This window comes from Rhipicephalus sanguineus, chromosome 1, assembly GCF_013339695.2.
Source record: "Rhipicephalus sanguineus isolate Rsan-2018 chromosome 1, BIME_Rsan_1.4, whole genome shotgun sequence".
Classification (NCBI taxonomy): domain Eukaryota; kingdom Metazoa; phylum Arthropoda; class Arachnida; order Ixodida; family Ixodidae; genus Rhipicephalus; species Rhipicephalus sanguineus.
Window position 1 is genome coordinate 278338132 of NC_051176.1, and position 27704 is coordinate 278365835.

The following is a 27704-nucleotide window of genomic DNA, read 5'->3' on the forward strand; positions in this document are numbered from 1 at the left end:
ATGTCACTGAAAAGCCGCCCTTTTAATATTGAAAACGAAAGCGTTTTTCTAAGGTGGTGGTATTAAAAATATATTCGATGCATTCCCAGGAACCACAACACTCTTTTTAGAGTTCTCGATACCAGTGTTTTTATTTAGCGCAACAATCCGAAAATATTTAAAATTCATCTCAGTGCTCTTAAGGTCTTAGTGGATTGATGACGCTTTGGCGACAGTAGAGTTTTAAGCAAAAACACCTTCATGCGGTGACCTATGTATCTTGGTCATTAAGTGATTCAAACAAAAATGACATCCCTTCCTGCTGCTGCAACATTTCATTCTTTTGAGGCTTTTCTGTCTGTGCTTATGCGAAAAATATTCTAAACATGTGCAGTATTTTGAAGATGTACTTATTAAACTCAAATACCGAATCTGTGAATTTCTTTCCCTAGATGATAAAACCTGAAAACATTACGCATTAATTTGGCCTCGTGAATTATGTACAAGGCCTCTTTCCAGTTTCATTTGTACTGCCTTCACTGTGAATATTTGAATTTCTGCTCTGTGCATCTTTGTGCATTGAGCAGTCTGGCGCCTTTGTACATCGGTTCAGTTCAAGTTCTGAGGGAACATTTTGGCATGTTCTTTTCCTCTTGTGGCTACATTATGCAACGTTTTATTCTTACTTGAATGAAATGCAAGTTGCACTTTGAATGTGTCGCTTATTGCGTGCTTAGTACAAAATTTGCCAAATGGCTCTGATACTTGCAGTGAGAGCTTTACATTGATAGTGATGACAATTGTTCCATGGAATGACTGCGAAACTTGGAAAGGATGTGCATATTCACACTGAAGCTGCACAATGAATTGTCACACAAAAGCACTTGACAACGCATTATAGAAATACCATTGTCAGACTTGCACTTTAAGATAATTTCTAGGAAAAGAAAACACTGCTCCTGGTAATGTCAAAATTCTCTTGTGGTTTCCAGCTTACAGAAATTAGCTACAAAGCGAACAAGATTTGCCTTTCAATAAGTAGCCAAAGTGGCACAGTCCAAAAGCAGTGTTTTGAGTTATGTGGCCTCCCATTAAAACAAAGCTGGATTTTTTAAATATAAGGACCATTTGCAATATTTTTGTGATTTTTTATAAATCAAGTGCAAAATTTTTTATGCAAGATTCTTAAACTTGGTTAAGCCACACTTGCGCTGTTGCTAGTGAAGCATGCTTCTTTTTCAGCCCTCCTAGAAAAGGTTGGTGTGTCACCTACGAGTGACGTACATTATATTTTGTGGACATAGCTATCTTAGTGTCAACAACATGCGAACCTGAAAGGCTTGCACTTAACAAAAAAAAAAAAATGTGGACATCACCTCTACAGACTTTTAATCGGGCATAATGCAGGAGGTCAAAAACGAGCGCTGTTTTACACATGATGGCAATGGCATTTTGCTGCATACGTGGTGTAGTTGTGTTTTCAACATTACTGTACTAAAGGATTTTTGAGGAAGCTTGACGAAGAGCCTGCCTTTGCAAACGAGCACATCATGACTAAGCAAAACTTGCGTTAATTAGACAAGGTATTATGCACATCTGTGCATTTTTCTTTACTTCTGCCTTTATTTTTTCGTGTTGAGTATTTGGTGCACAAGAAAAGGATTTTGAATTGTGTAGATAATATCTGTAGACAAGCAGATTTTCAGTTTTCACTTTATTACATGTCGCTAAATACTTCCTTGTTTTCAATGAGCAATGCTAGTGGTGGCACTCTGTGGTGACACCTGCATTGCTAAAGACCCCTACATTGTGTAGTGGTGGTCTTGAGGAAAACTAAGTAGGGCTCCTCTACACCAAACCTGGTTTTCAGGATAGGGACACTTGTGTTTGCCAGTGTCATACGTGTTTACACCTCCACCCCACTTCCATAGAATGTGAATGAATAGTATTAAGATTTTTCTGAATTATACACATTTTCTTGATAGAAGTGAGTTGGATGCCAGAATTTGGTTAAAATAATTGTTGTGTGTTAGAATAAATTTGCATGAATGCTTGAAGCGTAAAAATTCTGCAATTAAGAAAAAAAAATCAAGAGCTATTGTAAAAGTGCATGAGAACAGAAAATGTGTTTTCTCGTCAACCATTGCAAAAGTTTTAAAGAAGTTTTTTTGCATACACAAGTAAATGTTACTGTACCAACTGTATAGAATTATATGTACATGCACACACTCGTACAACCTCACGCAGACAATTTTACACACGTATGCATGCAGATATGAGCCGACGCCCCCAACATTGCAACACGCTGAAAAGTGGCGTCCGATTAGCAGCAACAGCAAACCACGAGTGTACCAGAGAGAAAAGAAGCATCATCGCATTAGCACTTTTGAAGGAGCATACTAGGTCAAATAGTGCCTAAACCCTGCTACTGAGGCACCCTGAAGCTGAATGGAATGCTGTTTCACAATGCACTTGCTGGAGAAAATTGTAGTGGGGTGCAACTTTTCGACTTGAAAGTTGATATTTTAGGCAAATATCGCCCTTGTCAGGTCTGAAAATCCTAAAGGAGTTGCTGAATAATACCTTGACTTGGGCAAGTTGTTTCATACTTGGAGAAATGCAGCACAACTTAGACAATTGTCAAAACAAAAAAAATTTTTGGATTGAGAACATCCTGGGCAGAAACGCCAAAACACTCTTTGGGTACTACAACAGCCAGTGGGGCAATATAGCTTGTTTTGGAAGGCTTGCTTTGTCTGTCAAGCTTTTTAACCCTCTCAAGCATGAATAAATATCAAGTGGTAGAAAAATTTTGGGGGGTTCAGATATTCATAAACATACTCAAAATTAGGTGAAACAAGTTTTTCTGCATTTGTAAAACCAATATTAACGGTAATCTGATGTGTCCTCATATGAGGTCAACATGCAGTTACACTATAAACTTGCTTAAAGCAGTCATATACCCTTCAAGAAATTGATCGTAAAACAATAAATCAAGTATAAACGCAAGGAGGCAATCACTGCAGCGCTCCTTCTTGCAGACAGGCAAAATGTCCTTTGCATGTAATTATAGTGAAAGAAAGAAACAGATAAGCACTACACATCACACGCAAAGAATTAGTGGCTCACTTGTGTATTTCAGATGACTTGCTCTTTTTCCTGACAAGATTCTGCTGCAGCGTTCCTTAATTCAAATTTCATGACTTCTTCGTTGCCAGAAGTTCCGGTCTGATGTAACAGAGCCTTGCATGCATGCACTATGCACATGGTTTCAATATTCGAACCTTGAATCAATGATTAATACCTCAAATTACATGCTTTTAGATCTCAAATTAATCAGTGTACCATGTATTGTGACACCCTTCAAGTTCAAATTCAAAAGTCAATTAACAGATTGCTGTTGAGGAGTCTTTTCAAAGTAGTTTCAGCAGTGGCACTGTATTTCCACCTCAGCATACTAGAACTTGTGTGCGAAGACGACAGGTGCCTCACTGTCATAGCATTTTTATTAAAAAAAAAAAAAAAAATCTGTATTGTCTGAAAACCACCCTGTAGAAGCCAGGCAAACCGCAAGTTTTGCCACTGAGAGTGTAAGCAGTCTGTCCCTCTCTTTGTCGTGCTTTTTTATATTTTTTTAGTGACGTGGACATCACAAACACAAAGTGAATCGGCAGCTTGTGTGCCTTGAGCCATCATTGAGAGTCACATAATTTTTGTGACAATTTTGAGCCGACGCCGGTTTTTCGCTCAAGGCCACCTTCACACGAGGTGCAAGGCTTTCGTCTTAGTAATTGTCATTTTGGAAATGGGAAGCCCCTTGATCTGGCCCGGTAAGTCGCTACAGCCAGTGGGCCCCTGGACGAGGGGCACCACCCACCATAGCCATAAACAACCTCAATATCAATAAACGTTTCTTCTCTCACTCTCTCTTTGTCATTTTGTATGTGGAACTCAATGAGTAGCTGTGCATATTGACACTCTAGCTGTGCACAACTCCTTTGACGATGCTCTGCAGGTTTTGTGGAAAAAAAAATGTTCTAAAACAACAAAATTTGTTTCACTTCAGTCTTTCTGAACATCACAATGAAGGAATGGGCTATTTAATTATGGCCATAATTCAGGGGTGGCGCCGGGATTTTTTTTACTGGGTGGGGGGGGCACCCACGACGAGTGTGTTCCTTCAGGGAGGGAGGCAGGGGTGATGGGAACTTATGCGCTATGTTTGAATATGTTTGCTCTTGAGGGGGCAAGGGGGGGGGGGGGGGCAGTCTGAAATTTTAGGGGGGCAGCTACCCCTGCCCTAATTACCTTTTTACCATACTATATACACAGGCAGGTCAACAATGAATACAAACAAGATCCTCTCTTTGTTCCTGTTATACTGCTTTCCACTCTGGCAGCCCTATGAACAATCGATGTACTTGCTTTACATTGAAAATAGATCTGGATAGGCAGGCAAAAGAATGTTTCGTTTTTTATCTTCCTTTCATTAGCTGTACAGTTATATTTGTGCCATCAGTGCTCTTGACCTTGCCTTTAAAGGGACACTAAAGAGAAAAGTGATTTCACTTTCATCAGTAAATGACCCCTCTACAATACCAAAGCACATCTCTTGCACAAGAGGATGGATGCTTGGTAGGACAAAAAGCATGCCAAAAGAAAATACAGGTGCCACGAATTTGCCATGACTTCATAGATTTTGATGGAGTCTGCTAGGGCCTACATAATTTTTTTATTGGTAAAAATGAATTGCAATGTGTTCTAAGTGAGCCATAGGAAATATTTCTAAGCAAACATGGCCCCCCAAAAAAATAAAAGATAAAGTCCATAATGTCACTCTGTCTTTCGGGTGCTGGGGTTTTGGTGTGAAATTCAGAAGTCTTACTTTGACCTCCATTGTCTCTTCCAAAAATAGAACCTATGACCAGGAAATTAATAGGTTTGTCTGAATCAGGCTAAGCTGGCTTGATTCTTTACTAATTTTCCTTTAGAAAAGATGCTGGACCTTTTACAGTACCATAATCTTAAAAAAGGTAATTCTTTTAACCTTATTTGCAATAACAAATCTAATTTAAACTTTATGGCTGTAGTTTTTTAAACTTTAATTAAAATAAAAAACCAAAGCCTGTAGCTATCCCTCATCACACTGCCTAACTCCTCTTAAGGACAGAGCAAAGATACTTCTCGTTTGAAGAGCCGTTGATTATATTTAAGAGCACAGTGGCATAACACCCTCCAGAAAGCAGGTTTTGAAGATATTTGTTCATCCATACATCTCAACTGCTTTGTCTTCATAGTAGTGATAACAAAACTGCCACTTACTGACTTTTTGCTGTTGGAAAGCAATTTCTGGCTCACCTACTTTTCTCATCACTTCCATCTTGTCTCTTCTTCTCTCTCTTTTTTAAGCGATGGCTCACGAGTTCCCCATTTGTTCTTCTCATGTCTCATGCACCTCGCATGTTGCCGAGTTGACAGGGGCCATGCGGGCAAGCTTTACCCACATTTCTGTTCCTCTGTTTTGCATGTACGCCACAAACAAATAAAGGTTATAGATTTCAAAACAGATAAAGGGGCATAGGAAAGGGCTAGCATGTATAGTTTGACAGTAGCTAGAAAGCGCATTTCTGGCATCTACGACGCACATATAAAACAGAAGTAAGGGCGTTTGCGTTCTAGCGCTGGCACTGGAGTTGGCGATCCCTGAAACCACAAGGCCACCTGTTCAGACTCCTTTTTACATAGCCAGGTGGCCGTTGGCGGGGCTTGCTGGCGCTGCATGCGCACAGTTGCTTATTGGTTCCTCAGGAACGCACTTCAAGAGGATTAATTGAGTCGGTGGGCGGCATTTCCACCATCGCCCACCATGAGGAGAACGCTGATTAACAGGCATCTTTTTCTTTCGGCACACCTCTCAGCCTTCCGGATACTTAATTATGAAAAAAATAAATATATATATAGCACGCATTCCAAATCACCGTGTACTCACACAGGCTGGAAGTCTGCGACATTATTTTCAGCCTCCATCCTTGTGTTGTAGGTAAAGCATGTTCTTACTTTGGAAGTATAAGTTTTGAGAAGCGCAGAATGTGTTGTTCTTAATTACCATAGCAGAAGTAATCACTTATTTGCAGATACCAAACGAGCTGCTATTGAGTAAAAATTTAGAAGTGTAATAGATTTATTGGCCCAAGTCTAGTTTAGTCTATAGCAAATTTACTGGTTTTGTAGCCTTAACGCTTTGGGAGGCACTATATTCAAGTGAAAAAATTTTTCTTAAAATCTGCAGTTAAAATGTTTGGCACCATTTTTAAGAAAGTCTGCAGAATAGATTCCGAGAAAAAAGTGGTACATATATGTACCACTGTCTTTATAGCGTGGGATAAAAAGTGGTACCGCTGTCCTCAGGCGGTACCAAACGAAAAAAAATTTTGAACAAGAACATTAGTTTCAAATTTAATGGAGCTGTTTACTTTTCGAATATTTTTAAGCATTAAATACACAGCGGAAGTTGGTATTTGCTGCACAGATAGCTACTGTGCATTTATGCCGAGCACACGTGAAGGCGAACTGCGACAGGAATACATCAGCCAACGTGATTTCGTGACTACAGTAATCAGCTGCACCTAAAGGGGACTGCAATTGATGCCACCTGTGCAAAAATGGAAATACTGCATGCAAGCAACAGTACCGGTGCTATATCTGCCATATTAGGGCTAAAACCATCAGCCAAAATCAAGCCCTAAAATGGTTCATTCAAGAAAACTGAATAATAAGGGCAGGTAAAAAAAATATCTTTCTGTGTTCCAAAAGAATCACTAGGTTCTGTTTAGCAAATGGGTAAAATGGGAAACTTGACAGGCATGTTGAAGCGATGTTTTGAAGGCGCTCATTTAGGCCACTGCAGTGGATAGCGAGCAATAATCAAGGCACGTGCAAAATCCACTTTGCTCTCCGCGCCACATGCCGTAGTGAAGTAAAAACTTAAAATAGCCTTCTTCTGTACTTTGGTAGGTGGTACCACCAGTTAGAGTGGCGCCAATTTTGACCATTTTTTTATTATGGGTGGTTGAAACGCAGTGAAAAAGTGGTACACATTTGTACCACTGTCCTACAAAGGGTTAATATCAGCGTTTAGTGCATCAAAACTATGTGTCCATTCCACTCCAACTCCATTCCAGAACACAAGCTTTCATTCCAACTCTCTGTCTCCCTGCCTCTCTTACTTTTTTTTTTTTTGACGCAATTTAAGCTGCCAGTCTTTTGGTGAAAGTTTCACTGGAATTTCCATGATAACACTATTAGTGAAAGTTTTTGGGCTGCCAAAACTCTCACATGTTTGTCGAAAAATATGGCTGCCCAAAGAAAAAGTTATGCAGGCCTTTTTTTTTTCTTTAGTGCGTAAGCATTAATATGCAGACTCAACAAGAAACTGTCTGTCAGTCTGTCCCCCTTCCACGTAAGATGATCATCGCTGCAAAGAAATATATGTATAAAACAAAATAAATTTTCTTGGCAGCACTTAGTTTGAATTTAGGTCCCCTCGCTCTAAAAGCAAGTGTCGTAAGCACTGACCTACACACCCATGCTTGCATGACATGAACCTTATGAATGTGTTGTACCTGCCGTGCAAAACAAATGTAAAAGGAGAACACTTTCTATGAAGGCTTCGCTAAAGTTCGTGGTAGTCGAATAAAGGCCCTCTCAACGACAACATGTAAAGCAACAACATGTATAATGTTTAGGTGGGTGTGTCATAATGAAACATCCATCACTACCTCCTCCAAGCCTGTATGGTCCTCCGTCCCTTGGAAGAAATTACATTAGCACTATTCAGTGTTATCTAGTTATCCTTCTGAAGGGCCTCATTCTCCAGTAGATTCAAAGTTCATTTCTTAACTGTACTTGTTAGCGATCTGCAGTGTCACCTCATCCACTCCAAAATCACAAAGTGCAAAAAGTTTATAGCTGAAGTAAGCAAATTTTTAATTACATTCAGTGTTTAATTGCATTCATTTCACTCTGATATATCACATCCGAAGAGTACAACATAGTTTGATACGTTGGTAATTCATTATCAGATAATTAAGGCACAGGTAGCAGTGCACTGCACTGCACGACTGCTGTTTGTACATTTTGGAAACCTTGGTATCGTAAAGACTTGCTACATGGGATGCTACTGTGCAACCTTGAAAAATCTCGGACAGGGTCTTGAAACTCTTAGAATACCCTTGAATTTTCGTCTCTGAAACCTGCACGAACCCTGTGTTGTCATCTTGGTGTGCCAAGTTACAGTCAAATTTAGAGTGTTCCACGGTGTTCCATGGTTTAGAGTGTTCTGCGCACCATGTTCCCTGCTCTCTTGTGGTTGACAGATACACGGGGGGGGAGACACGTGCGTCGTGTTCACACCTTGTCTGCTGAAACGTGGCATTGCCCCATAAATTTTCGAAGTTAGGAAGAACATGGCAGCAGACGATAGCTGCACATGAGAGGAGCTCGGGAGAGGAGGCACACATCGCCACTTAAACGAAAGGGAAAAATCTAGGGACCAAGATGAGCAAGGTCATCGTCGGTCTCCACAGCGATTAACATAATGCTGCTTGGTGTCAAAGTAGTGCAGTTGCCTGAAATGCTTAACACCATGGACTGTGGGTCATGGTCATGTGAATCAGTTGCTAGTTTGCAGGAAAAGGTCGCAAGCAACTCAAAGGTATTTGATAGCCTCGTGCTCCTGAAGGAAGTCCATGCTGAGTTTGATCTGCGTGAACACTCGGCTGATAAAGTAAATGAACCAACAAATGTGACCTCATAAATTTGCACTCAGTGGATTTGCTGATCAGTGTGAGAATTGCCACCTGCTTTACTGAGCTCAGGCCCTGGCCACAGAGGCATCTCCTTGTGAAGTGCAAAAGGCACATCTCCGCTCATAACTGAATAATCAGCACGAGTATTGAAAAGAGCGGTGGCTGTAACAGAAATGAGTATGTCGTCTGAAACATTATCATTGCTTTCAGAGGAATGTGTTGAAGGTAAGATGTCATAGTGCTCATCATCATCAAGTTGTAGCAGTGGAGGGTATTTCAAAGTGTGATGGACAGCGGCTACTCCGCTGGAGGTCGCCCCGCCACGGTGGTCTAGTGGTTATGGCGCTCGACTGCTGACCCGAAGGTCGCGGGATCGAATCCCGGCCGCGGCGGCTGCATTTTCGATGGAGGCGAAAATGTCGGAGGCCCGTGTACTTAGATTTAGGTGCACGTTAAAGAACCCCAGGTGGTCGAAATTTCCGGAGCCCTCCACTACGGCGTCTCTCATAATCATATCTTGGTTTTGGGACGTTAAACCCCAGATATTATTATTATAATCCGCTGGAGGTCGCTCTTATTAAGATTCCTCAACTTAATTTCGTGGACCGTTGCCAACGGAAGCGGAAAAGATAGGGTAGCAACTAAGTGACGTTGATTGGTCGAGAAGGTGGCGATCATGACTGCCACCACTGTGGAGATGGAGATCGGCTTGTTGGCTGGGGCTGTTCAAATGGTGAGAACTGTGCATATGGCAATGAATGCTGACTGGCCAGATATAGCTAGATTTCTCTCGGACATTCTCCCTGATGGATGAGCGCCGGGTTGAAATCTCTGGAATCCCATCTTTTGGTAATTGCAGTCACTGATGTGTTTAAATAGTCACTGATGTGTTTAAATATTCTTTTTTTCCGGTTGCCATTCGCGAATGGAACATGTTGGCCCCTCACATCACTAACACTGAGTCACTGTCTCAGTTTGAGTTAGAAATTGAAGCCAATTCTTAGCTTCTTTAAATACCCAATGACAATGGTAATGAAACCAGTATGTACTACTTGTATATTCTGTAAACAGCCATGTAAGCGGCCTTATTGTTAAACTTGCCATTTTGTATGCACTTGTATTTTGTTTGTTATGTTGTGTAAATATTGCTTATGTACAAAGTGCCAGGTTGATGTTACTTTTATGTTCTGTATTACAGTTTTTTTTTTTACTATGATGAGCAATCATAGCATCTGTACAGAGTGCCCACCTGCTATGGTCTTAGTAGAGACTGGCAGTATTGCAAATAAATAAATAAATAAATAAATATGGTACAGGTGACTCACTTCGCCACAGTAGAAGCAGACTGGCTGATTGTCATGTGTGTGCCGCACACTCAACTTTATTCATTTGGGGGCTGGTGGACCCCTATGTATTTGTACATGCAGCTTGTCCCTGGAATTGATGCTTCGGTTCTTCAGAGGAAGGACAGTGGTTCACAAGTAATCGCACTGCTTGCATGTAAGTCAGCAGAGGGACTTCAGGTCTTGTTTGCATGAAAGGCTTGCAGATAGAGTTCTTTGTGGACAGTGTCTGCAATGGATGTCACGGGTAGTTGAAATCGCACTCCTTGAAGTTGATTGAGCACCTCATGCACCACACTGTGCATAAGTCCTCAAAGTGCATCAATGCCACATGGCAATGCGAGAGAAAGTGCTGATCTTAGAGGGATTTGGCAATCCTACACCGAGGAGCATTGCTCGTTCCATTGTTGTCACCTCCCTGATGAACTCGGCTACTGTAGTTGGCAGCCTTTGCATCATTGCAGCAAACTATTGCTTCTTCACGCATCAGTAGGCAGATCTTCACCTGTCATACTGGGGTCAGCATGCTCAAAAAGTCATGACATGTACTCGATGAGCATGGTTGTGCTTCCGTTAGGTTTCTGAAACCTACTCAGAAGTAATTGCTCGGCTCACTCCTTTCTTTCAGCCCTGCTGTAGGTATCGTGTATCTGCTGCTAAATTCCTGCCGGGTGGTGATCAATGACTCATGGTTAGTGGGCCATGCTTGGACAAAGGGCGAAATGCATGTTCCTTTAACTTTTCTTTTTCATCCAAACAACTGAAATTGGCTACACGATTGAAGTCACCAAGCCATTCATCCACGTCTTCAAAATGACTGCCACGGAAGAACCGTGGTAAGCACAACGTGTGGAGAACCAGAGAGGCAGGAGCCTGTTCCATGCCGTATGTCTCCTTTGTCTAACTTGTTGTGGTAGACGACCTCGGCAGATCTTGCATGCCTATATTCCGGAATCAGCCCCTGGAGCTGTTGGCTTTTGTTTAGGCAGTCTGTGTCTGATAAACTTGCACCAGCGTCTTACAGTTCCTGGGAGTCGGAGAACACAGACACGTACTCACCACGCCCACCAGTTTATTATGGACAAATCGACAAGAGACTTCAGGTCAACACTACAGATCTTTATTTGATGCTGTTCTGACAGCTCCATCATCTTCTTCATCAAGTAACCAAATGCATAGCATACTTCTCCCAAGTTGCTGTCAGCTGTGTCAGGTTCATGGCAATATCATTTTTCAATGGCGGCCAGGGCACTGTGGCATCAGTGGTAGCGACATTGCTAATGATGCCACTTGGTAGACCCATGAGAGAACCCAGACAGGTCCCCTTATTACCTTATTAGTGAACCCTTATTAGTGAACATATTCCACAAGAGGCCTTTGTTTGCTTGCTCACACCAAGACACTTGTGGTCGTGGGAGGTGCGGCTCTTCAAACTGGACTGCGGAAGCAAAGTGGTGACCCTTAAGTCTTGACCAGGTCCGGCGAGCCACAATAGCCACTGGGGCTCCACTCACAGTAACCAGGGAGCCTTACTTTATTAAAGTTGTTTCTCTCTCACCCATGGCGCAATCTGGTTGTCTCAAGCTGTCATCTCCATAGACTGAATTAATCAATGGAGCTGCAAATTCCATTGCACCTCTTTCACTGTGACAACTTTACTGTGCCGCCTTTCGCTAGGAGTGGCTTTCACAAAAGCATACTCTTATTGGAATGTCAGACACTCACATCTGCGACTCATGCAAGTGTAAATAAATGATAGAACATGCATTGCATTTTTGTGATCATTTTAAAATTGAATGTAATGTGTTTTGGACCATGTTAAATGGACTAGGTCATAACCACATTTAGAGCAAGAAGTCCTTGGACCATGGCCTTACACATCACAAACTTGGAAAGCATAGCTGATACTGAAACATAATGAAATTGTAGACATAATGGACAGCCACATGTTTCGCACTGATAGCACCTCCCTCCCTCCTCCTTTTTTTTTTTCAATCCCTGAACTCTCTTCTCCTGTTTAGGGTAGCAACTGAACTCGCATCTAGCTAACCTACCCACATTTCCTTCCTTTCCCCCTCCTTGTGCCTTTCTTCAAAATTACAAACTGTATGAATGTTGCTGACAACCTCCAAAGGACGGATGTGCCGGCAATTTTTTTTTTTATCTCGGTGCACGGCACCTTTACCTAATACATTTGAGTGGTTGACCCTGCCAAGGCTTGAAATCTGACCTAAAAGACTGTGTGGGTCGCACAAGTCGAATCTGACACGCATCTAGGCCACACCAGAGCAAGCACACCAGAGCCATCTCTGAGCAGATGCAAGGAGTGGGCACAGAAGAAGCTTCTTGGCCTGACACTATGGCAGCAGTGGTACGATGAAAAGGTGGCAAAGGATGGTCACATGACTGTAACTTTGTCACATCTTAGAGGCATTGCTGCAGAAAATTCAGACCAGAGCAGAGCACTCCAAGACTGAGAAAGGCATTCGAAATAAAAGCTATTTGAATGTAACTGGGCCACCCAATCTTAGTCAATCAAATTTAGGGCACTCTAGTGCTCTTGAAAGTGACCAGTCAACTGTACTATAACTTGTACACATATTATCATAATATGTGTAAATTTTTCTACCACAGTACTGCATCAGCTGGCACAATATGGGGTGCATTCAAGTGACAACCAGAAGGTGCACAATCTAAAATCATTAATAGCACAGACTTCAGTACAGTTACCATAGTGTCAAAGCCATGAAGAAAGGAAAGAAACTGGTAGGGAGTGTCACAGGAAAACATTAAGGCTATTCAGAAAAAAATTAAGGCTCATGGGAAAAGAATGTCCTTTCCACATGACAGCCAAGCCAAGTTCTAGCCCCCTTGTGTACATGAGACATAAGTTTGGTCGAAAGCATAGCACAAACTAATTAATATGATGTGGGCTTTGCCAAGGGCTGCTACTAACCAAGCACTGCCTTGTAAGGTCCACCAACTCAGCAGGTCCTTTTCCCAGGAGCCAGCACACCAATTGGCCGCAAAAGAAGAGGGAATGGGAGCTGCGTAACTACATGACACTTTCTCCAAGTTTTTTTTATTTTTATTTTTGTTCACCGTATACAAAACATATGCACAATATGGCCCATTTTACCAGGTGCGATTACTCAAGGCAGTGAAAAATTCTTGCAGCATGACACCAATGCAATGGTAATTATTACTACTTTTTAAATATTTGCATTTGCTTTGGTTCTCGTAGTTATGAAGAATTGTGGCACTTGAATGCACCGCTTATTGTTCAGACTTCTGTAATAGAGCAGTAGAAAACCTTAAAAAGCTTATGTAGTTATTTATGCACACAAGTTGGCTTTTTCCTGTTGACGACAGTGCCCATTAACCGACGCCATAACAGATAATAGTGATGCTGAGCAGCGTAGTAAGCTGTAGCAGAGTCATATTGCAAGCAAAAAAAGATTATCAAAGGGCTCCATATCAGGTTTGAGGTCAAGGCTGCTTCAACAGCCCGTTAGTAACATTGAATTTTGGGGCTACACATGATCTGCAATTAGCAATAAGATGTGTCCCAAGTTTTCTGTGTGTTTCAATCAGATATAGTAGCATGTTGGTGCTTCATAGTTTTGTACTGCAGGCATTTCTAGTGCCACCTGATGAGTGTAACTTAAGACCTTTCATGTTCCTTCATACTGAAAGAATTGCTTTGTTGCTTCCTTTATAACTACACCCGGTTATCAACCTATTGATGAATACAAACAGCAATGTAATCAGTGCCTGCTCTGCATTACACTTCAATACAGCAGAGGCATATTTATGAAAAGGGGCTATAAAAATGCAAGAGTCGGTGCCTGGGTTTTATTGGTAAATCTTCCATCAATTTCAATATGGCCAATGCAACAGAAAAACTTTATTTCATTGCTAGAGAGTGATTAATTGGGCTAGTTGGTGGCTCCTTAATCTCATGATTTCTACTGTGCTCCCGTCTTTTTAAAGGGGTACTGACATTAATTTTTGAAACTGACTTTACTCTGCCATACAACCCTCCTGTATACAGAGACAGCTCTGAGCAAATGTGAGGCTCAGGAAATGCTTATAAAGTATTTTTTGACATTAAAGGGAATTTTCACATGGCACACCTGCTCATATCGACATTAACATGATCCGAGGTTCAGTTCTGGTGACTTCACGAACCAGTATGGCTAGTTGTGGAGACATCAGAAACCAAAAAATACAAAATGGCTGCTTGTGTGTCATGAACGGAGCCACAGAGCGGAGTGGCCATGGAAACATCATGGTATCTAGCACGAGCACGTGACAAGAAGCTCGTACTGTGCTGTGACGTCAGGGTACAGTAGGAACTGAAACTAACTTTTAAAAGCAGGTTGTAATTAATTTTTCAGGGCGCACTCACACTTACCAGTACATTTTCTAAGCTCTTGAGTGCTTGACTTTTCAATTGACGCAAAAAAAAATGACAAGTGAAAATTTTCGTGTCAGTACTCCTTTAAGTACACAGTGCAAGAAGAAAATATGATTCGTTCCTGTCTGTAATGGGCAGTGTAAACAAATTTTGGACAAAAAGCCAGGTTATACAGGCAAAGGGCAAAAATATTTTGTCTGTTAAGTTGTCTGTTAAGTCTTAACTCATACCCGTGCCACACGGGCACAGAAAATGGCATTTACCTCCTAATGCCTTCAGATTTAATGCCATTCGCGCGCTGCCACACGGACGAACGAAATGGCATTCGCCCAAATGCCATTCGTCACCTAATGCCGTCGCCAGAACTCATTCGACTGAGAAATGCATACTCTCGACGGCACAGCTGACCAAGTGCGATATACCTAAATTATATAAAACGACATCCTATTCAGCTGAAGATAAAGTTTTCACGTGTTTTATTTACACTAATCATTAAACAAGCTTGGAGACGCTGTATTTAGGATGAGACAGGCGCAAGTTTCTTTTCACGCTGTGGATCTGAGTAGCGTTGTCTTAGGTTGCCACGGTCGGCTGCAACGTCGTGAAACAAAGCAATGAACTAAAGCTTACGGCACCGTAATATGCTTATTTCTACATTTAATTATATCTCGGAGGTATTTGAAGCTTGTAAATGCATGTTTATTTTTTTATTACTACTCAACAACTGCTCACTACAGAAGATGCTGCGATCGACATCATCAAGTCAAATGTCATTTAGTATGGACGTGTAGCAGCTCCGCTGAAAAAAATGTCATTTGGGAACTGAATGCCTTCACTATCGAATGTCATTTTCTGTGCTCATGTGGCACGAGTATTATCACACTTGTATGGGTCTGTGAGCTGTTCGTCAGACAATCTTCACCAACTAGTTCATTGCTGTGGTCTGCCGCTTTTTTGCCAGTGTTTCCACACACTTAGAGGGACACTAAAGGCAAATAACATTTCATATCATAATGAAAGGTCAATGCTTAAGAATGGCCAAAACAATACTGTACACAGCATTGCTTTAGCAAACGAGAAATTAAGGTAAATGTAGGACACGACTTGCACCACCAGTGGGGCATTGTGGAATTAGTAAAATTTATCACAAGTACTCAAACTACCCTTGACAAAAAAATGAATACTTCAGAGCATTATAAGATGGAAACAAAATCTAACTTGTGCATTTCAGTCTGATTAATTAAAAAAAAGAACTACTTCACACCACCCTTGAGAGCGATGCAAGCTCCGGTTTGTCCGGGCTGTGCTCCACTGCGTCGGCTGTCGGGCAACAGAGGGTGGGCATGGCAAATGCTACGTCAGAAGGCTGTTCTCGGAGGCGAGCAGTTTGAATTCTGCTAACAGTATGCGGACCACTAAAATATGATTTTCTTTTAAACTAAACATTCCCTTGACACGAAACAAGCACGAGGTTTTTGGAACCTTATTTCAACAAAGCATGTCAACTTAATGTTTGCCTTTAGTGTCCCTTTAAGACATGAAGGATGGTGCAAAAGAAGGAGTAAACCGAAAGAAATGACTGCTAGATTTGACACCTAAAATACTGCACTCTTTCATAAGTTGAAATACAATGTCAGCTTTCTTGACTAGTTCTCAGAAGCCTTTGCTTCTGAACTGAAGCAAAGATTTTGTGGCAATAATCAACTAGTTTAGCACACATAAAAGTGATGCAAAATAGCTTCTTACTACATGGTCTGGAATACACAAACCGAAACTGGATACTGCAATATCCAGAATGCACTTCTTGCTACACCACTTCGCAAATGCATATAACAAAAAAATCAAAGATTGCTTTTACATGCATGTTTTCACAAAACCATATGGTTTTGTGAAATCTGGCTTTACCTGGTGAGCTGGCGAAAAGGAGATGTGCAGCCAGCTCACCAGGTAAAGTTCACCATTAAAATTGCTACTTTTAAATGCGTGACGACACAAGTCTCGCAAAATATTGACTTAAGTACAGCTCTTGTGGAATATGGAATATCAATAAAAATCATTTCTAGCTGACATAATTTTCACATTGACCTTGAAAATGGTAAGAAATGTGCACTTCTCTATGAGCACACAAGCTCTTAGTGCTTTTCAGCTTTTTCATTGAAAAAATTCATACAACACTGAAAGAACATCAGCATCCAAGAGAGCATACAAGACGAAATATGAAGGCTGCAGCAAACCACACTTTGTTCTGCTAAATGAATGATAATGTTAACAGTAGGAAAGGATGCAGCTACGAAATGTTGCGTAGGTGCAGTGAGAAGACAGTTAAGGCACGATCCACACAGCTGGGAGTGTAACTCCACACGATCCACGCAGCTGGAGTGTTACAGTAACCAATTAAATGTAAACATTGGAGCCATATCAACCTCCTAAGTAACCAATTTTAACAGCAGCCAGTGCAAAAAACAAGCTGCTAAATTTTGATCAGAACTAGGACATTATGAACACAAAGTCATGTGTGTCCTGTACAAAGCAACTTTGCTTACATTTTCATTGTACATGCATTGAAACTAGATGTTAAACCATACTAGAAGTACTTTTTACATATAACCACTGTGTATCACATATTTTATTTCAAGCATCCGCAAGTTAAATTCACGTTATCGGAATTATTTTGTGGCACAACACTAATATTTTTTTTTCCTCCATAAAAAACATGAATCCTGCTGAACCAGAGCACAACTTATTTTTGTAGCACACAGAAGTAGCTATCCTTGCAAAGTATGTGCAGCAGTTATCACCCCAAAGAACACCAAGTCGATTGAAATCTGCCCTTTAGCGGAGCACAAATGAAGGTTTCCGTGAAGAACGATGGTGTCGAGAATGAGAAGCAAACCGACCGCTACCCAAGTGGCTTTAAAATATCCAAAGCTACAAATCCCTGTGTTGCACGCGCAGACCTAGGGTGGCGGAGTCTGCTGCTGTTGCTCGTAGTTGAGCACGCGGCGGCGGCACTGGCGTAGGTACTGGTGCCGCTTGAGGTAGATCTTTGCGGCACCCTTGAGGGCGACAAAGGCTAGGCCGCCGAGCAGGCTACGCTGCGAGGGCGCCAGGCGGCCGAAAAAGAGCCGGCCTACAAGACTGGCCACTGTGGGCAGCAGCAAGGCGCCGCACAGCAGCCTGGTGGCTGACAACGGATCCTGCGGCGGTACCACAAGCAGCAACCTTTTGGCCAGCGGCGCCGATCGCCGCCACCACAGTCGCAGCAGGTAGTCCTCCCAGCGCACCATGCGCGCCAGCACCAGCACTACGGGGATGCTTGGCAGGCCGACGAGCAGGAAAAGCGGGTCAGCCTGCTCCATGACACTCAGGCCTTGCTTGTGGCCCAGCACTTGCATCACTGTCACGGCGCCGTACGTGACGGCCGTCCAGTACACCGATCCCATGAGGAGTCCCGCCGCCACAAAGGGGCACGCGCGGTACACGCTCCGATCCACCAGGTCCAACAGATAAACGGGACCCCCTGCGAGACAACAACAAGCTGAAAGATTATGTCGGCCGCGCACGATCGCGCATTCTCACCGAGACTGGGCAGCACCACCACGTATTCGCTGCTGCACTGCGGGCACGCCACTTTCGCCGCACTGTTACCCCCCTGCTTCTCGTCGATCCAGCGCTGCAGGCACGCCTGGTGCACCCATTTCGTAGTTCCACGGCATTTGCACGGCTGCACCCAAGCTGCGTCGCGCTCTTCGTCTTCCGATGCGAAGCACACCCAGCAGTAGCGCCTGTGGGACAAAGAGCATCATCACCTCCACCCAATGCGCTTGTGGCGGCACACTCACCGTTCGCAGGGGCCATCGGTACTTGCAGTGCTCATGTTAGCGGATGGCACCTACATAGCCACCTGGAAACTTCCAAGTGGGTCACGTCGTCACGTTGCTAACGGGTGCTGCTGCTCGTACCCTAACACTGTCACTCGACCTATGCTGCCCGAGGCGCACCACCGAAATATGTCAACTATGTCCGACCGAAACTTTCTGCCTCATCGACCTCGCAGATGTTCGCTATGCTACGAGCCACGCTTAACGACATCAAAACAACGCCACAATACGCACATTAATTCGCCTTGCTGGCCTTGACGTCGCGTCGCTGCGTTACAGCTTCCGAGTCGGGCACGGCAGGCACAGGCCAAGCTTGTACATTCTTGCGACATATGCATGCTAGGCTAAGTTCAAGAAAAACTTCAATGTTTTTAAAATAAAATTTTAATCTATATTTCATATATTTGCAGAATTTAGTATTGACAACGCAGTATATTGATTTTTTTGCATTTTGCTGCGGGGCAGTTGCGCGTTGCAGTGCCAACTGTAGCAGACGAATGTCGCTGATGTTTTTTTTCCTTTACACTGCATAATCGGGCTTTCTCACTCCTCAGTAATCTTGCATAAACCTTAAAAGTCGTAAGCAGTTTGGTGACACCTCACTTTATAGAGTAAACCTCCCGCCAAAGTAGGAAACGGTGACCTCGACGGCTATATACGGCATCAAAGTGTGCGTAGAGACCATAATTTAATGACCGAAGCGTGAGCCGCCATCTTTACAGCGAAACATTCTCCTTGGAAGGACAGTACGGCAGCTTCTTGACGAAACTGTCGTCTTAGTAAAGGGATAAATCGCTCATGTAATCTTGTTTTCGATGGCGCAAATGGTCGTCAGCAATGTTTACTCGCTAATGTGCGATTCCATATATGTCTACACCTGAATGCGCTAACAGTCCATCTAGCAGACGATGTTTTCATGTGATGGAAACAAGACGATGATTTGAGAAAATGATAAAGTTGTAATTGGAATCTGCTCACTATATTAATACAAAATTGTTTTATTGTGTTGTACATTATTTTGATTACACAGCGAGTCGGAAACACCATCGGCAACAGATGTCGCAGTAGTAGCAGAAACGGAACGCAGACGGCGTTTTCTGCTGCAGTGCGTCTGCGGTGTCGACGGTCGAGGAGACTTGGCCTGCACTGGCTGTAAAGACTCGGTGTTTTCGAACAGCCTTATGGGGGATTATACTTTCAGTGTATCCGCCAATGTGAGGGCCTTGTCTCCAGTCGAGTTCCAGCCCAATCAAGGTAACAGCGCCCTATTTTTTAGTCCCGATCAAATTGGCCACACGATGCAAGAGGACCTGCTGCTTGAGAAGAGCGCCGGCAAACAGGCCTCATCCCAGCTGTCGACTGCAAGTGTCGAGACTACATCCAACGGGGAACAAGCCCTGGAAGAGTATTCGTCGCGCAAGGGCAAAGGAGAAGACCCGGCAGTGAACTCGCTGCCCGAGAAGACGGAGAGCCCTGACGTAGTGCCTTCTCCGCTGCAAATGGGCTTCTCTTCGGAGGTGATCGCCACTTCGGGAGCCAACTTTTGGTCAGCTGTGGCGGCGGACGAAGCCTTTATCCAAGGCATCCCGACGGTTAACGGTACGCTGGCTTTTCCCAGCTTCCCGAGCCCCATGCTTGGTGCAGGCCATCCGCAGCGGCGGGCCATCACGGGCGCACACAATTTCGCTGCGCCGACTCGGGGCCCGCCGCCTCAGGGACCTCCCCTGTTCAAGGCCTACTCCAGCTGGAGCAGCCCGCAGCAGCCGAGCTGGTCGAGCCCGCCGTGGAGCGGTTTGACCCAGAAGCGCTCGGTTCCCAGCCTTGGGCCGCTCTCGCCTGCCGGCAAAGAGAGCCCCAAGTTCCGTCGGAGCACTTCGCTGCCCAAGCCGGACGAGGACGGCTTCCAGGTGAGCGGCCCCCGAGGGATGCTACTCCTGTTCGGGGGTGCTGCCCACCTCGCAGGGCGCGCATGCGCCAACATGGCGGCGCTCCGCGGAAGCGCCCGATCGTTGCCTGAGCGGTGGCGCACGCGGCCCCCCAGGTCGCCCAGGGTCCGCTGGACACGCTGCGGTTCCCGCTCGAGCAGCAACTGCTCGACATGGTGCGCCAGGATCCTCCTGAGGCGGCCCACTACTGCAAGCCTTGGGGTGGCGGCCTCGGTGCTGCGTCGACGCTCGGCGGATCGGCCTACCCGGCCACCACGGCCGAGTTCAGGCCCGACGAGGCTCGGCTTCAGGCGCGCGGAGGTAAGCCGGACGGCCAAGCGCGCGACCCGAACACGAGCGCGCGCGTGCACTACGCAGGACGTGGCGGCTTCTCGCGGAGGAAAGGGCGCGCGGGCGGCGGTGGCGGCGGCGGCGGGCCGTGGCTCTTGGCTGGCGCCAAGTCGCCGTTCTTCCTGGACGGCGACCTGGTGCTCGAGGAGCAGCGCTGCTCGCCCAAGGGCGGCGAGCCGGCGGCCGAGCGCTACTCGCGCAAGGTGTTCGTGGGCGGACTTCCGCCGGACATCGACGAGGAAGAGATCACCGCCAGCTTCCGGCGGTTCGGCCCACTGGTGGTGGACTGGCCGCACAAGGCGGAGAGCAAGTCGTACTTTCCGCCCAAGGGCTACGCGTTCCTGCTCTTCCAAGACGAGTGCTCGGTGCAGGCGCTGATGGACGCTTGCATCCAGGAGGAGGACAAGCTGTACCTGTGCGTGAGCAGCCCCACCATCAAGGACAAGCCGGTGCAGATCCGGCCCTGGCGGCTCGGCGACGCCGACTTCGTACTGGACGCGTCGCTGCCGTTGGACCCGCGCAAGACGGTCTTCGTGGGCGGCGTTCCGCGGCCGCTGAAGGCCGTCGAGCTGGCCATGATCATGGACCGGCTGTACGGCGGCGTCTGCTACGCGGGCATCGACACAGACCCCGAGCTCAAGTACCCCAAGGGCGCCGGCCGCGTGGCCTTCTCCAACCAGCAGAGCTACATCGCTGCTATCAGCGCGCGCTTCGTGCAGCTGCAGCATGGGGACATCGAGAAACGGGTAAGTGGCGACTATTGCCGTCGCGTAGGATGCCCTGATATCGTGTTATATGCGCAGGTCGAGGTCAAGCCGTACGTGCTCGACGACCAGATGTGCGACGAGTGCCAGGGCGCCCGGTGCGGCGGCAAGTTCGCGCCCTTCTTCTGCGCCAACGTGACCTGCCTGCAGTACTACTGCGAGCACTGCTGGGCCACCATCCACTCGCGGCCGGGTCGCGAGTTCCACAAGCCCCTGGTCAAGGAGGGCGCCGACCGGCCGCGGGCTGTGCCCTTCCGCTGGTGCTAGGCGCGTGTGATATAGCCTCTGCTTGAGTTCCCCTAGGGACAATCAGACGCCCGTAGACGGTCGACACGCATATATATATTTATCGACATATCCTTTCTAGTCAGGCAGCCGTAGCAAGCTCACAGACAGGGTTGTTGTGCCAAACTTGGTTGGCTTGGGTTGCCCCAGGGCGTCAGTGGGGGATTCGAGCCTGTAGTCAGCGCTGCTGAGTGTGTCGTTTGCCTCTCCCCGTTGATCTCAGGCGGCGGACGCCAGTGTGTTACTGTTAGGCGAGCAGTTCGTTGTTGCCGGGCCACTTCTTAGAGCAGCCCGGTGGCTCCGTCAAGCTAGCATGGTTCCAGCTGTTTTCTCTTCTGCATCGACGTGTCTTTTATATGCTACTCCATGTGATCAAAATTTTAGCCTCTGCTCGTTTCACTTTTGGACGTTTTTCGTTACTTTTTTTATGAGGTGTTGACTTTTTTAGGACAAGTGCAAAGAAGCACTTACTTTAGAAGTGCGCGAAAAGTGGAGCGCCAAGCGTGGGGTACTTTTTGCCGTCCGCTTCCACACTTTGCAACAATTGTGTGAACCGAGTGCAGGAGTTTTAAAGTTGCACTTTTTTTTACCTTCAACGAGTTTCGAAGCAATTGTTTGTGACATACTAGTCAGGCAGTGCCAGCAGATGTTTTTTGTACAGTACTGCACGGTCAGTTTACTACACACACTCGTGTCGAGCCCTGTGTACACGCTCACCCGAGCCCGTTTTGTTTTCCTAGAATCAGTCGTGCGCTTTACATTAGCGGCTTTACTTGGGTTATGTTGACCAGTTGAAGCTGTTTTATATACTGGCTCAGGGTTATGTGCAAATAAGAGGACCGCAGAAATGTTGTCATATGTTAGTGACCTTGCAATCACTTTGCATTAAATCTTTTTTTAGATGATACTGTGCCGCATCTACAATTCTGGCCACTGCCACATGCTGTGGGCACCAAACAGCATTCTTCTGAATGCACTCCAAGCAGGGGCTCCGGAACTGTAGCTTCAGTGTGGGGGCCAGAGCTCATTTCACCTTTTATTCTGTAACTGTGCTTAGTTTACTATATAATGGAGGACGTCAGCTTCCAGGGCTAGGAGTCCCCAGCAATAAAACTTGTGGAAGCATTTGTGCCCTCCCCCACCAAGTTCCAGGGCCCCTAATTTCAAGACACTTTCTTCTGGCATTATGGGATTGCACGATTACTTCCTACTAGATTATTTCTTTTCCAGTCCCGTTGCACAAACATGCACGTCATGCCATTCGTACATGACTAAGGGGAAAAGAAAAAGCCTGCCCTCATATCTTTTCTCACTTTGGCAGCATGGAACAGAAATCACACTGCTGAAATTTGCAGCCAACATGTTATAATCCTTTTCTGATATGCATGCTTGCGTACACATGTGTGCTAAAATATTTTATACATACTTGGAATTAATTCAATTCCTTGCCTTAGGAGGTGATTTCGATGGCATCCAACTTTGCCCTTGGATACCTTGCTTTACATTTTGCGGACGATATGTATATGATACAAGAATAGGTTTTTTGTACTAATAGTATTTAAATATTTCACCACTGCAAGGTGTTTCCACGTGCACCATCAACACACTAGTCATAGCCAGAAGATTTTGGTTTTCTTCAAGCTTCTATCGACAAAGCCAAATGATCAACATCTGCTGAACAGTGCTTGAAAATGGCAGTTACTATGTGCTTGTTGAAATGTCCTAGCCATAGCAGCTGTTATGCACCATTTGTTAGATTAGATGAATGTATAGATGAAGACCATGTCATTGTCGCAAGAGTGGATTATAAATGCTCAAATTTTTAGTTGCCTTTGTAGATAGATGGTACCAAAGTGCCATAAGACCTTATGCTTGCATTAGACCATGTTTAATACTTAGAGCAGTGAATGGCATTACTACATTCCTTTAGTAATGACATAATCCAAAGAAACAGTGCCATGCCTCTGTTTTTATGCTTTTATATTTCTCAGTATGTGGTAATGAACATTGCTATATTTGTTGCAAGGCTCCACATCATTTGTGCAATGGACTGTTCCTAATGGCTTAATGTAGCTTGTGCCTTTTCTTCCATTTCTAAGACATAGTTTAATTGACGGTACGATTGCAATACTAATAAACATTGTGACAGCTACAAGCTCATTTATGAGCTGTAGTGAAACCATTAGACTTACGTTAAACACTGTGACACCACTGACATTGTCAAGCCACTGTTGTTGCACAAAGGGCTTTGAGAAACGAGGAAAAAAGAAACAAATAAAAGAAAGTCTTGGCAGGTTAAACTCGATGAAGCCTGTCAATTCAATTTTGTTGTTTACAGACTGAGTAGCTGCAAAGTGATTGACAAACTAATTGCACTAGCTCCTTTTTATTTCTTTATGGTAGTCTAAGGGGAGAAAGAAAGGACAGAGCAGCAGTGGATAGACATAAATTTAGCCGTTTTTACCATGGGTCTTAGTACTGCTAATCACACACTGTGAGATGTATAGTATTGTATTATAACCACATATTTTTAAAAGTAGTTAATACTTTTAAATGTCTTATTATTCATTTAGTTTTTTAAAATATGTAATTATACATGCACAAAGAGCGGCTAAAAAAAACAGGTGGAAAACACATCTTGAATGGTCTATAATATTTCATATTGTAGTCAAGGAGAAAAAAAGGGACACTACAAATAAGCTTTATTTCCACCTAGCTGTGAGTATGCCTGTGCATAAATATTGAAAGTCATACCACACAACTACCCACCTTCCCCTATTCTAGAGATGAAAGCCAACTTGACTTCTGACCTTGAGAAATGCATGTTATTGGCTGGCACCACTAAGTGCACATGATTACTTGATTAACAGCAAAGCAAAATGTACTGGTCAGTTTCACTGAATCTGTTTCACTTATTGTTTTTCTTGAAGATTACCATATGGGCATATTCATAAGTTAGCATTTTACCTATGTTATGTCTTCTTTCGAGTTTGTTAGGTCATGTACTGTAACTAATTTAATTTAAAAGGTTCTGTTTTCCATGTTCAGTACTGAGACACGATGTGAACAAGATAGATATTCGTGTAAAGCCATAAAAAAATATCACATATGCTTTAGATGCATCTTAATTACAAACAACATAGTTTGGTGTGCATAACTAATTGCATTCTGTGTTGTGCTTAATTAATGCAGGGCAACTGCTTTTGCAGTGCATGTAGCTTTGTCTCTGCTAGGCTAGACTGGCTGAAAGGCACATAAGCTAGGGACTGTAACCATACTGCTGTTATTGCACTATTTTGTGCAATGTAACGTAATATCACAGTGCTTGAATAGCCCCTTCAGTCACGGCGTACAAAATTGTGTACGCGAACTTTGGAGGCGCGTCACACACTGCGCCTTTCTTCAAATTGCCTGAAACTCAGTGTGCATATTCGTGCAGGCTTCCTGAGTGGACAACTAGCGGTCACTTAACTTCATTATGCTGTGTATTGCTGGAGAGGGTCACTTTGCTGGACACACTACCATGTTAGACGATCGTTCGACGAGCCGCGTTTCACGACCAACATCAAGAGGATTTCTTTTCTCCGCTCGAAATTAATACAACCAAAAAACAAGCTGTGCATGCATTTTGAGCCTAATAATTGATTCTTTTTATGCAGTTATCGAAGCTGACTGATGGCAGAATAATGGGATAATTAGTTACATGCAAATTAGCAATAATTACTGAAACTCACACAAAACAACACATTCCTTCATTTTCTTTCTTGGAATGTAATACCGTGTGCCTTCAAATTATGCCATGCGAATTTGACGCATTTGCAGACAGTGCATCATAATTCGTGACTGAAGGGGATAGCTTGAAATCAACTAATCCAGTTCCACGGTTCTGAACAATATATATGGGCACTCTGCTGAATGACATGCAGTTCTTTTTCTGAGAATATGACTGTTGAATGTGAGGTAAATTGTAAGCCAGAAATGCAACACTGCACATCAGTTAAGCAATGTGTATCTTGTTTTCACGTGTTCATGAGATTAGCTTCATTTCATTGTGTCTCTTTACTGTGATAAGTTAACTCGTCAAAAGAAATCGCCCGCCAGGCTGCTTTTGACAAGTTCACTTGTCAGTAATATTGCTTCTGTGTGATGCTCTTTGTGAGATATGCCTGATAGCTTACTGCTACTGGTTCATTTCAGATAAGTTGTAATGAGGCTATAATTGCCTGAAAAATATAGTCTGCATGTTGTGCTGATAGTTTTTACAGGTACTTGGCCAGTTGCCTGGTGTGAGTGGCTTTTCTCAAGGTTAGAGTTGTTGGACTGTTCAGTAAGCTTTTACAGCACTATGCTGCCCTGCGAAATGTTCTTAGTATGCAAAAAGCCCCGTAAGCTTTAATTTTTGTATTCGATGGCCATTATGAGAGACATGATAAGCTTAACTGAAAACCAGCAAATCCATAATGTGTACTAGATTAAAGATCCCACGTCAAGGCAAAACCACGTTGTAGGCATGGATCATAGATAAGAAAACCACTGAAAGTTGCTCTTTTATTCTGGTGCAGTGGCGTCAATTGCTTCCCTGTAGCATTTAACACCAATGCATCCTGTGTACCTGTTTGTTCAGAAAGCATTCTGAAAAGCATCAATACAGCATAAAAAAAAAGAAAGAAAAACATGGACCAGAAGCACATATAACATGCAAACAACCTGATAGTTGCATAATATGCTTCTTCTAGAGTCTTTCACTGCTGATGTAGCTGCTTCATAATGAGTGTTGACAAAGTATGTGTTAAAAGTCAAAATGATTTAGTGCAAACATATAGCCTATACATGCAGGTACTTTGCATCACTCCTTGCTTGCTTTTGGCATCGAGGCATGGTTTTTATTAGTGCTTCTGTGAGACTCACTGCCCTGATAGATCTAACCCAGAGCCATCAGTGCAGAGTGGTTTGGTTCAGTGCACGGGCATCATATGCATGTGGTTTTTCAGACAGACACAATTTCGTAAAAATGTGCAGCTAAATTTGATGTCTTAGGCAGGTCTACATGCTGTGCTAGCTTTTGAATGCACTTTGTTTTTAAGGAATACACTGTCTGCATGCACAGTGCATTGCTTTCACTGGTTACAAATAACAAACTAGTCAGTAGTACATGTTGAAACACTGAGCTTATGTGAGAACATGCTCTTGTGTTGCTTATCACTTTGTCCACAATGTATTTTAATGCTACTTTTCAGCAAAGGACAAAACAACAGGGACACAAATCTTATGCAATATTGTCATCATTTGTTGGATTATTTGTACTATGTCGTTTTAGATAAATTTGCCTGTGAAGATGATGAATATTGCAGGTTTTTTTTTTTTTGTGGTAGAATTGTTGTGACACATCATTTCACAAGTGAATACACAGATTTTTAAAATCAACAAGAAAAGTTGTAGGCTTCAAATATGAACAGTAAATGTAAGACTCTGATTTAACTGGGTGATCACATGTTTCTTAAGAAAAACAAATGTGGCACTTCAGTTGGCAAGTAGGGAAGAAAATGAGAAGAGCACTGTGATGTCAAGCAAGGAAATGAGGCAGGCAAAAAGACTACAGCAGTGCACAACCAAACACAGACTGATGCCTCCCATGGCTCTCACTTTTTGCACATAAAAAGAAAACGACTTTGGTTGTTGTGAACAACAAAAAAACGTTGGATGCAAACTCTTATTTCTTGCTAACAGATCATAGTTCCCTAAAATGAAAGTGCACAATAGTCAGTGCCATTTTGTATATTATGCAGATAATAAGTTAAGAGGTAATTAATCTGTAGACGTACACTTTGATTCACAAGATTAAGTTATGTACCACCAAGACAGTTAGGATATGTGTGCTTGTTTCTGGTGCAAAATACATATGAGAAGAGACAGACAGTGAAGCACCAGACTACCAAGTGCTTGATGACA

General features: G+C 43.8%; 2 protein-coding genes across 3 annotated transcripts; one reads left to right on the top strand and one right to left on the bottom strand.

Annotated features, from left to right (window-relative positions):
- Positions 1–11259: 11259 nt before the first annotated feature.
- Positions 11260–18706, bottom strand: LOC119379055 (E3 ubiquitin-protein ligase MARCHF5). Its single transcript, XM_037648201.2, has 3 exons — positions 18392–18706; positions 18129–18334; positions 11260–18069 (listed from the first exon to the last, which is right to left on the bottom strand). Exons 1-3 carry the CDS (start codon positions 18424–18426, stop codon positions 17507–17509), a joined length of 804 nt encoding a protein of 267 aa, XP_037504129.1. The 5' UTR covers positions 18427–18706; the 3' UTR covers positions 11260–17506.
- A 749-nt stretch (positions 18707–19455) lies between these two features.
- LOC119379054 (cytoplasmic polyadenylation element-binding protein 3) lies at positions 19456–27092 on the top strand. Of its 2 annotated transcripts, XM_037648200.2 has the most exons (4): positions 19458–20337; positions 20472–20676; positions 20734–21452; positions 21510–27092. In XM_037648200.2, the coding sequence occupies exons 1-4, from the start codon at positions 19612–19614 to the stop codon at positions 21735–21737; spliced, it is 1878 nt and encodes a 625-aa protein (XP_037504128.1). In that variant the 5' UTR covers positions 19458–19611; the 3' UTR covers positions 21738–27092. The 2 variants fall into 2 exon arrangements, with proteins under 2 accessions (XP_037504127.1, XP_037504128.1); XM_037648199.2 differs by having other exon boundaries at positions 19456–20337; positions 20472–21452.
- The last annotated feature ends 612 nt before the right edge of the window (positions 27093–27704 follow it).